General features: G+C 38.9%; 1 protein-coding gene across 5 annotated transcripts in view; it reads left to right on the top strand.

Moving 5' to 3' along the window:
* Window positions 1-12814, top strand: part of pcsk5b (proprotein convertase subtilisin/kexin type 5b) — a 299623-nt gene that overhangs the window by 185159 nt on the left and 101650 nt on the right. For 2 of the 5 annotated variants that reach the window (XM_055633053.1, XM_055633056.1), the window contains exons 19-21: window positions 765-897; window positions 3599-3714; window positions 8049-11389. In XM_055633053.1, the coding sequence (XP_055489028.1) occupies window positions 765-897; window positions 3599-3714; window positions 8049-8164 (365 nt within the window). In that variant the 3' untranslated portion in view covers window positions 8165-11389. Of the gene's footprint in view, window positions 1-764; window positions 898-3598; window positions 3715-8048; window positions 11390-12814 lie in introns of those variants that run through there. The other 3 variants (XM_055633051.1, XM_055633052.1, XM_055633054.1) reach the window with 2 other exon arrangements.

Raw genomic sequence — 12814 nt, 5'->3', positions numbered from 1 at the left:
GGATTGCTGGAACATGAAATGTAGTCGATCCCAGTTGAATGGCATGTTATCAGAGATCACCCTGACAAAATTTGACCTCTCATCTCCAGCCAAAAGAAGTTATGTGGCCGGTTCAATGTTTATTCAAGTTATTTGTATATTTCAAAGGAAGTGCAGAAATTTGCCAAGCAAACAGATACACTAGCACAATATAATCAAATCTATGTGTATCCAAAATGAAAATTGATTGCCATTATCTATAATAAATTAAGCTGATTTCCATTATTGTGTAGTAATTACCATGTCTATTACATAATTTGCTTCATAAGATGACCATTGATTGGGAATGTAGTTCATAATTTATAGGAACAGACTTGGGCCATTTGGTCCATTAAGTCTATTCTGCCATTCAATCATGCCAGATCTACAGTATCTTTCCCTCTCAACTCCATTTCCCTGCCTTCTCTCCATAATTCCCGACACCCTCAATTGTAAATGCAATAGGAATATATTAGGACAATTGTAATAGTTAAATGCATTCTATCTTTGTAGGATAGGAATGTCACTGTCTGAAGTACTGCAATACTTCAAAGGTTAGATGATGCAAGAATTGTCAAATTTTAGCAACTTGAGCTTTCCAACTAACGATATTCATAAGGTCATAAGGGATAGTAGTAGAATTTGGTCATTCGGGCCATCAAGTCTACTCCATCATTCCATCAAGGCTAATCTATCTCCCTCTTAACCCCATTCTCCTGCCCTCTCCATATTATCATGTGTTGCAGGACCACGGCAAGATTCCTGTACACAGTGTATTGCAGATTATTACTTGGAGGAATGGAGATGTGTGTCAAGCTGTAGTAGCATTGGTTACTACATGGACCAGCCATCTGAATATGGAGAAAAGACCTGCAGGAGGCAAGTAATTATTTTCCTTTTAATACTTTCAAGTAATGATTTCAAAGTATTTAAGTGCCCTTCCAACTTTTTGAGTAAGCTTTGCACATCTGCGTTAATCTTCCTCTTGCTCTTTCTGGCTATCCATGAAGGAATATATAGAATTATCTTCAAATAACACATTGGTGAATAAGGAGTCTGCAATCAGTTCAAAATCATGGTTTCTGAAAATAGTTACTTGAGAACATTAGAGTATAGAAACAAGGAACAAAAAATGTTGGTGTACACAAAAGGACACAAAGGGCTGGAGTAACAACAGGTCAGGCAGCATCTCTGGAGACAATGATTAGGTGATGTTTGGGGTCAGGTCTGAAGAAGGAATTCCAACCTGTAATGCCACCTACCCATATTCTCCAAAGATGCTGCTTGACTAGTTGAGTTACTCCAGCACTTAAAGCCCTGTCATAGAAACATAGAAGCATAGAAATTAGGTGCAGGAGTAGGCCAGTCGGCCCTTCAAGCCTGCACCGCCATTCAATATGATCATGGCTGATCATCCAACTCAGTATCCCGTACTTGCCTTCTCTCCATACCCTCTGATCCCCTTAGCCACAAGGGCCACATCTAACTCCCTCTTAAATATAGCCAATGACTGGCCTCGACTACCCTCTGTGGCAGAGAGTTCCAGAGATTCACCACAGTACGAGTTCATTCCAAGAGTTCTCCCGAGTTTGCCCTGATTCAAATCGGAGATTTACGGTAATGGCCACTCGTTGGTACTCGGGGCTCTCGTGGACATTTTTCATCACGTTGAAAAATCTTCAAGAGTCTTCCTTTGCTTACCTGCCGTTAGCGAGTCTTCCCGAGTACCTGCCGCTAGCGCTAAGAGACGTTCCCGAGCTCCGACGTACCCGCTATGTTCATTCTCCGTGCTTACCACGAGTTTGATTTTTTTTAAACTCGGGAGAGCTCTTGGAATGAACTCGTACCGTGGGACAGGGCTATTAGTGTCCTTTAGTGGAGCACATTACATTTAGTCCAAATAAAGGTCATGACCTGAAGTATCTTCTGTCCATTCCTTGCGCAGATATTACCTGACCCACTGAGTTACTCCAGCACTTTGTATATTACTTTTTGTTACTTCCTCTACTGAAGGCCAGTTTTATTAGATGCATGGAAACAATCATTTATAATCATGATTTCATAATTGTTTTTAACTCAAAATCGACATTTACACAAATCTCTTGCATCTACTTTTTTTTAAAATATGCATTAATACATAATCTCTCAACCTCAAAGCCCCAAAGTATTCTACATCTGATGATTCTTCTGGCAATGTCTAGAATTTTAATGCTGAATGACAAATTAAATTCCAGTGTGTGAACTGAAATATTTATTTCTTGGTTTATTTAAGATTCTGAATATGAAATATTCCCAGACCTAGTCATTGGTCATTTATTCTAACACTTTCCTAATAACATTAGCATAGTCTTAACTATGAGAACCTGTGCATCCAAAAATAAATGAAACACTACCAATAAGCATCCAATACTGTCTAAACATTCTCTTGTCTGTGTTTATAGAAACATAGAAACATAGAAAATAAGTGCAGGAGTAGGCCATTCGAGCCTGCACCGCCATTCAATATGATCATGGCTGATCATCCAACTCAGTATCCTGTACCTGCCTTCTCTCCATAACCCCTGATCCCTTTAGCCACAAGGGCCACATCTAACTCCCACTTAAATATAGCCAATGAACTGGCCTCAACTATCTTCTGTGGCAGAGAATTCCAGAGATTCACCACTGTGTGAAAAATGTTTTCCTCATCTCGGTCCTAAAAGATTTTCCCCTTATCCTTAAACTGTGACCCCTTGTTCTGGACTTCCCCAACATCGGGAACAATCTTCCTGCATCTAGCCTGTCCAACCACTTAAGAATTTTAGAGAATAGCAAGAGGATTTATAAACAGTGAGTAATATTAGAGCATTTTGTCCTGCAAAGTTGTTTACCTCTTCAGCTCGGAGGGGAGCAACAGTCAATGTTTTTAATAATATGAATCTTGAGGTAGGAATGCTTTACTACTGAGAACATTGAAGCAAAAGCCACTGCTGTTTTCTAATGGAAAAGTGTCATATTTATTAAAGAGGAATAGGTACATCTAGGTGAGGCATAACACTGAAGGCAGACTCCTGCAGATTAATGGCTTGACACCATGAATATTGAATGTGCAATCTTTAACAAAAAAAGAATTTTCATGATGTGGATTTGAGCCAGTTGTGTAGAGTATTGTGTTGCTGTCATTTGCCCTCTGAATTATATTTATACACTAACAATTTAAAAATATTCCCATTCTTTTTCTCGTGTTTACTCCTTATTTAAGAATAAGGAGTAAGCCATTTAGAACGGAGACGAGGAAACACTTTTTCTCACAGAGTGGTGAGTCTGGAATTCTCTGCGTCAGAGGGCAGTGGAGGCAGGTTCTCTGGATACTTTCAAGAGAGCGAGATAGGGCTGTTAATAATAGTGGAGTCAGGGGATATGGGGAGAAGGCAGGAACGGGGTACTGATTGGGGATGATCAACCATGATCACATTGAATGGCGGTGCTGGCTCGAAGGGCCGAATGGCCTCCTCCTGCACCTATTGTCTATTGTTTATCTTGTATTTGCTACAAGAAAGCACTTATGGAATTTTTAAACAAAATATATTTATTCCTCAAGGTGTGATCCGAGCTGTTTAACTTGTATTGGGCATGGTGAAAGGAACTGTAGCTCCTGTCGCACTGGATACAACCTTGAGGGGGGAGTCTGTGTGGTTGGCACCGTTTGTAAAGATGGTGAGTAATCAGAGATCTTTTTTTTTTTGTTGGAAGTACTGAGGGGGGTAGAGAAAATCACTTCATCTGGATGCATTGAGGAGACTTCAATGTTATTTGAAAACATCTTTAAATATGAATGGTTCCTAGTTTGTAGTTTAATTTATATTTTAGTTTCAAAGAGCCTCTATGTAACTATCAATCTCCCTGTCAGCTAATAATGAGGGTGTTTTTAGTCCCGCTCTCAGGCCAGGGTTTTGGCATTTGACAATGATGTTTGAATTTGATTTATGCCACTTGCATACAAATTAGCCCTCCCACCCACTCCATTCATCTCTTGAATGTGCATGTTGTCTTTGAACAGGCTACTAGTCATCCATTCACTGACCCAAAAGCCGATCATTGTGTGCATGCCTAAACGATGAACAACAGCAGCCTATTCATTTTATTTTAGATTACTTTGTTGATTTACCAGAGGCACACGTGTAGTGTGTGAGGGGGAAAGTAAACGCTAATTAATAAATTGGTGGATAAACGTGTTAACTGGTATGGTAGAAGACACAAGGGCAGGAATGCCTCGGCTCTTTGCTTTTTCAATTGAATTTGAGATTGGCTATCTGCGCTTTGCCTCGGGCTCCACAGGTGAAAACTCGGCTCGGCATTTTAGTGTCCAAACTGTTGCGAAATGTGTAAGAATCCGAATGCAAGACGAGGATCAAGGCTTTCAGCCTTGCTGGGTGTGGTAAATCGGCAGTATTGGACAGCTGGCCTGTGTCACCCAAATATTTGGATTTTTTCCCTTAATTTTGGGATTGTTGAATATTTGTCGGGAATTGAGGGTTAAAACACCCGTGATAGCAGTGGGCACGATCATTGCCTAATTTGAAGAACAAAAGGTTTTGGACAGCGTTATAACTTAGCATCTGAAAGAAACAAAAAAATGGTGGTGCAGGAGAAATATAAAATGGATGACTGTCAAATGGAGGGGGTTGGAATATTGCTGTGAACTTCTGTTGACCCTCCTGGTCTTCATGGTTCATTTCGTATGAAATCCCAACACGTGTTCATGATCAGCCCTATCTCACATGGCTCAACTCTCATCATTATCATAAAGATAATTAAGCCCATCTCCATTCATTTCCTCGTCTTATTCCCCACCCACATACTTCTCCTGACCTTAACTTCTTCCTGTTTCATGCAGGGAAATGAAATTGTCCTGACCCACTTTGAACTACTCTTTCAATACTCTTTGATCCACCAAATCACCAAGATTTCTGCAGCCACTGAACTCTGACCACATTTTCCATAGTCCAATTCAATTATTATTTTCATTGATTATTTTTATTTATTTGTTATTAAAAAATTTATTTTTAATTTTATTTTAATTATTTTTGTTCATTCTAAATCATTCCCCAACAGGCAGCCCTCATCACCATTCTGTTAAATCCAAGGAGTGCAGAAACTGTACATTTCACAAACTGGTTTAGCTCAGATATGCCATATACTTACTTCAAACTCATTTTGCTTTTGAGTCCACCTTCTTCCTCTTTGACTTTATTTTGCTCAACTGCTAGGCACCCAAATAACCTCAGATTCATTCATAAATTTCACAGTTCCATTTCTGCAGGTGCAGAACTCGTGGCAACCTTGCCCTGATTTTCTTTTTTTTTTAATAACCCTTGAACTTGAATTCCATCTTTTCTAATTACCAACACCAATCCTAAAATTCCTTGGACATGCTTTGTCTCTAAAGCTTGTGCATCTTTAATGGAACTCCTTGTTTGGAAACGCTCCAAACGTGTTTCTGTCACTGTTACTGTATGGAGACAGTCTCAGGATAGTTAGAGGATATCCTACTTGATTATAAGAAGTTACCCATCCTTATTCTTCTCTGACTGCCTGAAGCCTTGACAGGTTTGACAACAGCCTACCTGTCCAGTTCCCTTCCACCACAATGCAGTAGCTTGCACAGTTCAAATCTTCCCCACCACAAAATTCATAATGTTTCCATTGATTTTATTCCTTCCCTTTGCATTTTCTATAAATGAACCAAATTTCTCATATCCTTTGTGCCATTTTGATCATAATATGAGATTCAAATCTCACCCGCTCGTTCCCTCAAAATGGATTTAAAATTCTATTCCTAATTTTTTTTTAAATGGTTCCTCTTGCACTACTTTTGGTTATATTTCCCAATCTCCATAACGCTGTCTCCTGGTTCTTGACCCATCTGTAACTTTATCCATCATAATTTTCACTCTCTGTCTGATCTTATTTTCTCCAAAGAGCACAGTCCCAGCTTGTCAAATTATCCACATTCTTAGAACTATTTTAGTTAATTTCTGCAGCCTCTGAGACATCTATTCTGAAGTGTAACACACAAGTGTGTGTGATGCTCATCAAGGTTTCTTTATCATAGCGCCCCCATTTATAAAGCTCATATAACTTGTCCTTGTCACTGTGAAGAATGTTTGCAATCCTTCCACCAGATCTGTGCTCCTGTGAACTTCCTAGAACTATTCCACTAACCTGTACCTTTCATTCTTACGGAAATGGAGCACTTTGCATTCTTCTGTATTAAATGTTATCGCATAGAACCATAGAAAATAGGTGCAGGAGTAGGCCATTCGGCCCTTCGAGCCTGCACCGCCATTTAATATGATCATGGCTCATCATCCAACTCAGTATCTTGTACCTGCCTTCTCTCCACACCTCCTGATTCCTTAGCCACAAGGGCCACATCTAACTCCCTCTTAAATATAGCCAAAGAACTGGCCTCAACTACCTTCTGTGGCAGAGAATTCCAGAGATTCACCACTCTCTGTGAAAAATGTTTTTTCTAATCTTGGTCCTAAAAGATTTCCCCCTTATCCTTAAAATGTGACCCCTTGTTCTGGACTTCCCCAACATCAGGAACAATCTTCCTGCATCTAGCCTGTCCAACCCCTTAAGAACTTTGTAAGTTTCTATAAGATCCCCCCTCAATCTTCTAAATTCTAAGTAGTACAAGCCAAGTCTGGCCAGTCTTTCTTCATAAGAAAGTCCTGACATCCCAGGAATCAGTCTGGTGAACCTTCTCTGAACTCCCTCTATGGCAAGAATGTCTTTTCTCAGATTAGGATACCAAAACTGTACGCAATACTCCAGGTGCGGTCTCACCAAGACCCTGTACAACTGCAGTAGAACTTCCCTGCTCCTTTACTCAAATCCTTTTGCTACGAATGCTAACGTGCTTGCTTCACTGCCTGCTATACTTGCATGCCGACTTTCACTGACTGGTGTACCATGACACCAAGGTCTCGTTGCATCTCTCCTTTTCTTAATGGGCCACCATTCAGATAATAGTGTACTTTCCTGTTTTTGCCACCAAAGTGGATAACCTCACATTTATCCACATTATACTGCATCTGCCATGCATTTGCCCACTCACCCAGCCTATCCAAGTCACCTTGCAGCCTCTTCACAGTTAACACTGCCCCCCAGCTTCGTGTCATCCGCAAACTGGGAGATGTTGCATTCAATTCCCTCGTCCAAATCATTAATATATATTGTAAATAGCTGGGGTCCCAGCACTGAGCCTTGCGGTACTCCACTAGTCACTGCCTGCAATATTCTGTGTGTTCTGCATGTTCTGTGTTCCACAGCCTGCCTTTATCCACTATCTAATATTAGCTTCCTTAAGGTTCAAGATGTTTCTGAGTTTTATGTCCTCTGTCAGATTGGAACTTGTGCCTTGTACATCCCCGTCAAAATGTGCCTTTGTATTGAACCCTTGTGAGTGCTACTGCACATTCCCCTCTAGTCTACGAACTGGATTGTGCTGGCCTGTGAGTTAATTTTGCAAAGTCTAAGAAATGTATTTCTGTGATCACTATAGAAAGCATTAATTTCCTATTGATAGTGGTTGATCTTTTTTAAATGGCCACAAGTGTTTTCACAATGCGTCCTATGTATAACTTGATCTGTTACAATTACAAAGGTAAGGTTTTCAGCTGGTTATTTTATGCCTTTTTCCCCCCTAGATTCCTATTTTGCCTTTTTTAATATAATTAAACAGATCTTTTGTCTGTGGTTATGATTCACTTTCATGATATTTTAAAGAGCTGTTTTCTAATGTCTTCCTCTTTGATCTTTTTTCCCCCTTCAAAAAATGGAATAAAATCACTTGTTGAAAACAAAACTGGAAACCTTACTTCCTGTTGGATACAATTACCTCTGATGAACAAAATATAATTGCTTCTGTCACCTTCTTGACTGGCTCCTTCTGCCCTGTCTGACAATCATCCACTTCGTCCTTCTGCTTCCATCTCCTCAACCTTCAAACTCCTGTCTCTGTGATCCCGATCTCTGGAAAGCAACGGAAGAATCGTGGGCCGAGGGAAGTTTCTGCGTCCTGGTGAAAAAGAACAGCCTTTGCCAGCGGAAAGTGCTTCAACAACTGTGTTGCAGAACATGTTCACTCAAAGGTTGAATGGCCAACTACATGGTTCTCCCCTTCCCCCTTGCTCCTGTATGCACACATGTAAATTCTTTTAAGATTAAAAAAAAAATAGAAAGCCACCCTTCTCCTCCAAGGAGATGGTGAACTGTGTGACAGAACTTATAATGGTGAAGCAACTACAACAGACCTACCTTTCACTTCGGGTGTTTACCGTCTGACATCTGGAATAACTAACTTGTCAGTATTTTACTTTTTTGACCAAAGCGTATAATGCCAAATTTCCTATTTAAAAGAGATCTGACCTCTACTGCCCATCTCCCTGCCAATCCCACTCTGCCCCCACTATAAATTGATGGTTTGTTTTTGGGAAGTATTTTCTTCACTGGTTGTCTTCTACAATATTGAGTCGTTTACATGATTACAGAATGGGTGTTTACTTTTAGAAGTGGACACTTACTAAAGCTTAAACCCAGGCAGATGCACAAATGCCTTTATTGAATGATTCCAGATATGTATGGACAGGTATGTAACTCAGCACTAATATGCTTCTTTCCAGCTGAAAAATATCATAAAAAATGCTATACTGCATGCTCACACTAAACCTCTTCTGCAGTAATAACTTATCAAGTTCAGTATGTTTATGCTTTCAATCATCATTATTAACATACTGCCTGTAGCAATATATTGGTCATGGCTTATTTGATGGTAATCATGGTGGTAATAGTGGTGGAAATTGCTGACATTTGTATCAATAGAGTAGCGACTGTGGTTGAATGTTTTGCTGATGCAAAACGGGTGGCAGTTTCGCTCGGCAATCTTTCCTTTTACTTCATCTGACAGCAAGTTGTTGGTGTGCAGTAGTACTGTCATTTAAAACCTAACCTTGTAATGCCTGAAGGGTAGACTTCTTTTAACGTTCATCTTGAAATGTATCTTCAGCATGCAAGAAGCGCATTATTAATATGCATTCCACTAATCAAATTCCTCACCGCATAATACTTCTTGCAACTCTCCTTATTATTTGCCTTGCTCTTTTCTAGGATGTTTAGCACTTTTACCGTTTAAAAAGTAACTTGAAGATTTTATTTTTCTGGAATTGTAGATCTTAATATTTTAATAGACGAGGATTAATACAGGCCTTTTTAAACTAAATTACCAAATTAAGTAATGCTGCTCATGCTCAACGTGATTTGTGTACAAATTAACGTCAAAAGAAAAATCTATGGCCCACTTCTATTTACACCAAGTTTTGTTTGAATTGAATCTGGATAAATTGATGCAGGTAATCTAACCAAGCCCATTCATTAGCGTTCTGTGCTCGTATATCCTGCTCACATTGATACATCACAGCCAGAGTAATAGATTATTTTAATTTTTTTACTAAACTCCAGATCTCATGCCCAGATAAACAGCTGGGCTTTCTGTTATTTACATGGAGAGTAGAATGGACTGATGGAGCATGTCAGTCGAGACGAAAATAATTTCAGGTTCATGGGTGTACTGCATGCTTGTGTGCCTCTTCAGCTTTGGGCTAAATTAAATACAAAACTTGCATGTTGCTACAGGTGCTTGTGTTTTTCACTTCAGATTTGGGCCATAGAAATAGACTAATCGAAGTTAATGCACAGCACAGTCTGTTGCACTAACAATGCTCGGAGTATTTCATGATGCTTGCATGCTTTAACTGCAGTTCATCTTCAGTGGAATTAATAATTGTCATTTTCATGGGCAAGGAAAGATGGCCCAGTAATGAAAGCATGTGCTTCAAATTGAAATAGATGTAAATGGTTGGTTCTAGGTGAAGTCAGGCACTACCTCACAGCAATCTCCCTACCACCCCTGTTCAATCGTGACCTAAACTTGATTGCAGCACATGTGCTGGAAAATCTTCTTTAATTTTAAAGCATTTGTGTTGTAAAGGATTTGTAGTGTACAGGTTAAACCTCAAATTGACATAGCAGACCAACTTTTTTTTATGTTGTGGGCGTGGAAATCTCTTCAGTAACAGATGGGTACCAAATGGTTTCATTTATTAATTTTTCTATTTTATTAATTGCAAGTACCATTTGGAAGTTTAGTTTTTATAACAAGAATAAAGATAGAAAAATGCAACAAATTTTAAAAGTAACCGTGTACCTTTTTTGTGCTCTCCACTACGCCTCTGCAGTTAATGGTGCTTATTTTGAATTTGATTAAGGGGGTAGTTTTCCCATTTCAGTGCACTAAATGTTTTCTAAATTTTCTATGACATCTGCAGTGATCTTGAAATTGGGCTCTGCCAACTTAAAAATTAAATGATTATGATCTTGTTTCTTTAGACATGCACCACTTCCACAAAAATCTTTGAGCTGCCATGGTTCCTGTAATCCTTGTTATTCCCTTCTATAGCAATCTGCACCCTATCCACAGTTCTTGCCCACCCCACCCTCACCTGCAACTTTAGAACCATGCTTGGTGGTGTATATGATAGCCATTTAATTGGGCCATCGTTTTGACGATTCCTTATATGATCTTTCACAACAAATGCAGAGCAAGCACATTTCCACATTGCAATGAACTGCTAATCATCAGCTATGGATTAAGGGATCCCTCTATTTTGCCTGATCAATTTATGAACTGATCTAATCAGTGATGACCTATTTGAATTTTAGATAGTCTATATATATCCCCATTAGCATAAACACATTGATTTCATCCCCCCCCCCCCTCCATTAACTGATATGTGCATCAGCCAAAATACTGTTAAAAACATTTTAAAGTACTACCTTGGTCTTATACCCAAAAGTTATAATTACAAGTCTCATTTGTTCAAGCAAGTACATTGTATTCATAATAATGGATATGGTTTGTGAAGATTTTTTTTGTCAACTACTAGCAAAAACGAATAACAATACCATAAAACAGGCGATAATCTGGTTTACATTTAGCTTTAGTATCAATGTCATTAATTTCAAGATTGCTTTTACTGATAGTTACTGTACATGTGTAAAATGCTCAGTCATGATGTGTAAAATATTGTAGTCCTGTTGTATTGGATAATGGCCAAAATCAGTGTAATTCCATATTTTATTTTTGCTATTAAATTAACCTTAATTCATATTTCTGTCTCAGAAGAATCGTTAAATCTTGTTTAGGATATCACTGTGTGCAAGAGCTTTCTATGTTTTAAGTTTATGTAGTTTGATAGCTTTAACTGTAAAGTGAAAGCAGCATTAAAATCAGTTCAATAAAGTTTAAAAATGTTTTATATACAAACATCGTATGTCTGTGACATTATTATGGCAATACTTTTTAATTGGTGAGGAAACATAATCCACTTTTGACCCTTTTTAAGGACGTATTAATTAATTGTTTGCTAAATTCATGCATAATGTCTCATAAAGTCACATGAAAGGATTAGAGGATTAAAGGAAAGAATTAGGCCATTTGGCCCATTAGTCTATCATTCAATCATGGCTGATCTATCTCTCCCTCCTAACTCCATTCTCCTGTCTTCTCACCATAAGCCCTGACATCATACTAATCAAGAATCTACCTATCTCTGCCTTAAAAATATCAATTGACTTGGCTTCCATAGCCTTCTGTGGCAAAGAATTCCACAGATTCACCACCCTCTGACTAAAAATATTCCTCCTCGGCTTCCTAAAGAAATGTCCTTTAATTCTGAGGCTATGACCTCTAGTCACAGATTCTCCCACGAGTGGAAACATCCTCTCCACATCCACCCTATCCAAGCCTTTCACTATTATGTACGTTTCAATGAGGTCCCCCCTCATTCTTCTAAACTCCAATGAGTATAGGGCCAGTGCCATCAAACACTCATCATATGTTAACCCACTCTAGTAAACCACCTCTGGACCCTCTCCAGAACAGGCACATCCTTTCTCAGATATAGTGTCCAAATGTATTATTCTTAAGCAAAGGATGAGTTGTGTAATTGTAAAAGTCAGTGTACTTTAAAATGAACAGAATGGCACCTTGGTAAATGTTCTAGTTGCAGCAATTTCCCAGCTGCGAATCAATAAATATTACTCAAATATTTATATTCACCTAGGTGAACAATACAGCACAGAAACAGACCCTTGGATCCACATGATGCCAAATTAAACTCCTCTTTTTGCATGTCATCCACATCTATATGTCATGCATATCCATGTGCCTCTCTAAAAGCCTTTTAAATTTCCTTATATCTACCTCCACCATTACCTCTGGCAGTGCATTCTAGGCACCCACCACTCTGTGTAAAATAAAAACTTCCTCACACATTTCCCCTGTCCTCTTAAACCTATGCCCTTTAGCCTTCGGGATTTCCACCCTGGGGAAAAACATTCTTTCTATCCAATTCTATGCCTCTCATATTTTTATATACATCTATCAGGTTTCCTCCAAAGTTCCAGAGAAAATGATCTAAGATTGTCCAGCCAATCCTTTTTAGCTATTACCATCTGTATATCCAGGCAACATTCTGGTAAACTCTTCTACACCATTTCCAAAACCTCCATGACCTTCCTGCATTGGAGCAATTAGAACTGCACACATTACTCCAAATATGGCCTAACATGACATATAAACCTGGAACATGACTCCTGACTCGTACTCAAAATAACCAATGAAGCCAAGCATAGCATAAGCATTCTTTGCCACTCTATCTGGTTGTGTGACCAATTTCAGAGAACAATG

Source organism: Leucoraja erinacea, chromosome 3 (assembly GCF_028641065.1).
Source record: "Leucoraja erinacea ecotype New England chromosome 3, Leri_hhj_1, whole genome shotgun sequence".
Lineage (NCBI taxonomy): Eukaryota > Metazoa > Chordata > Chondrichthyes > Rajiformes > Rajidae > Leucoraja > Leucoraja erinaceus.
This window is presented reverse-complemented; position numbering and strand designations above follow the sequence as displayed.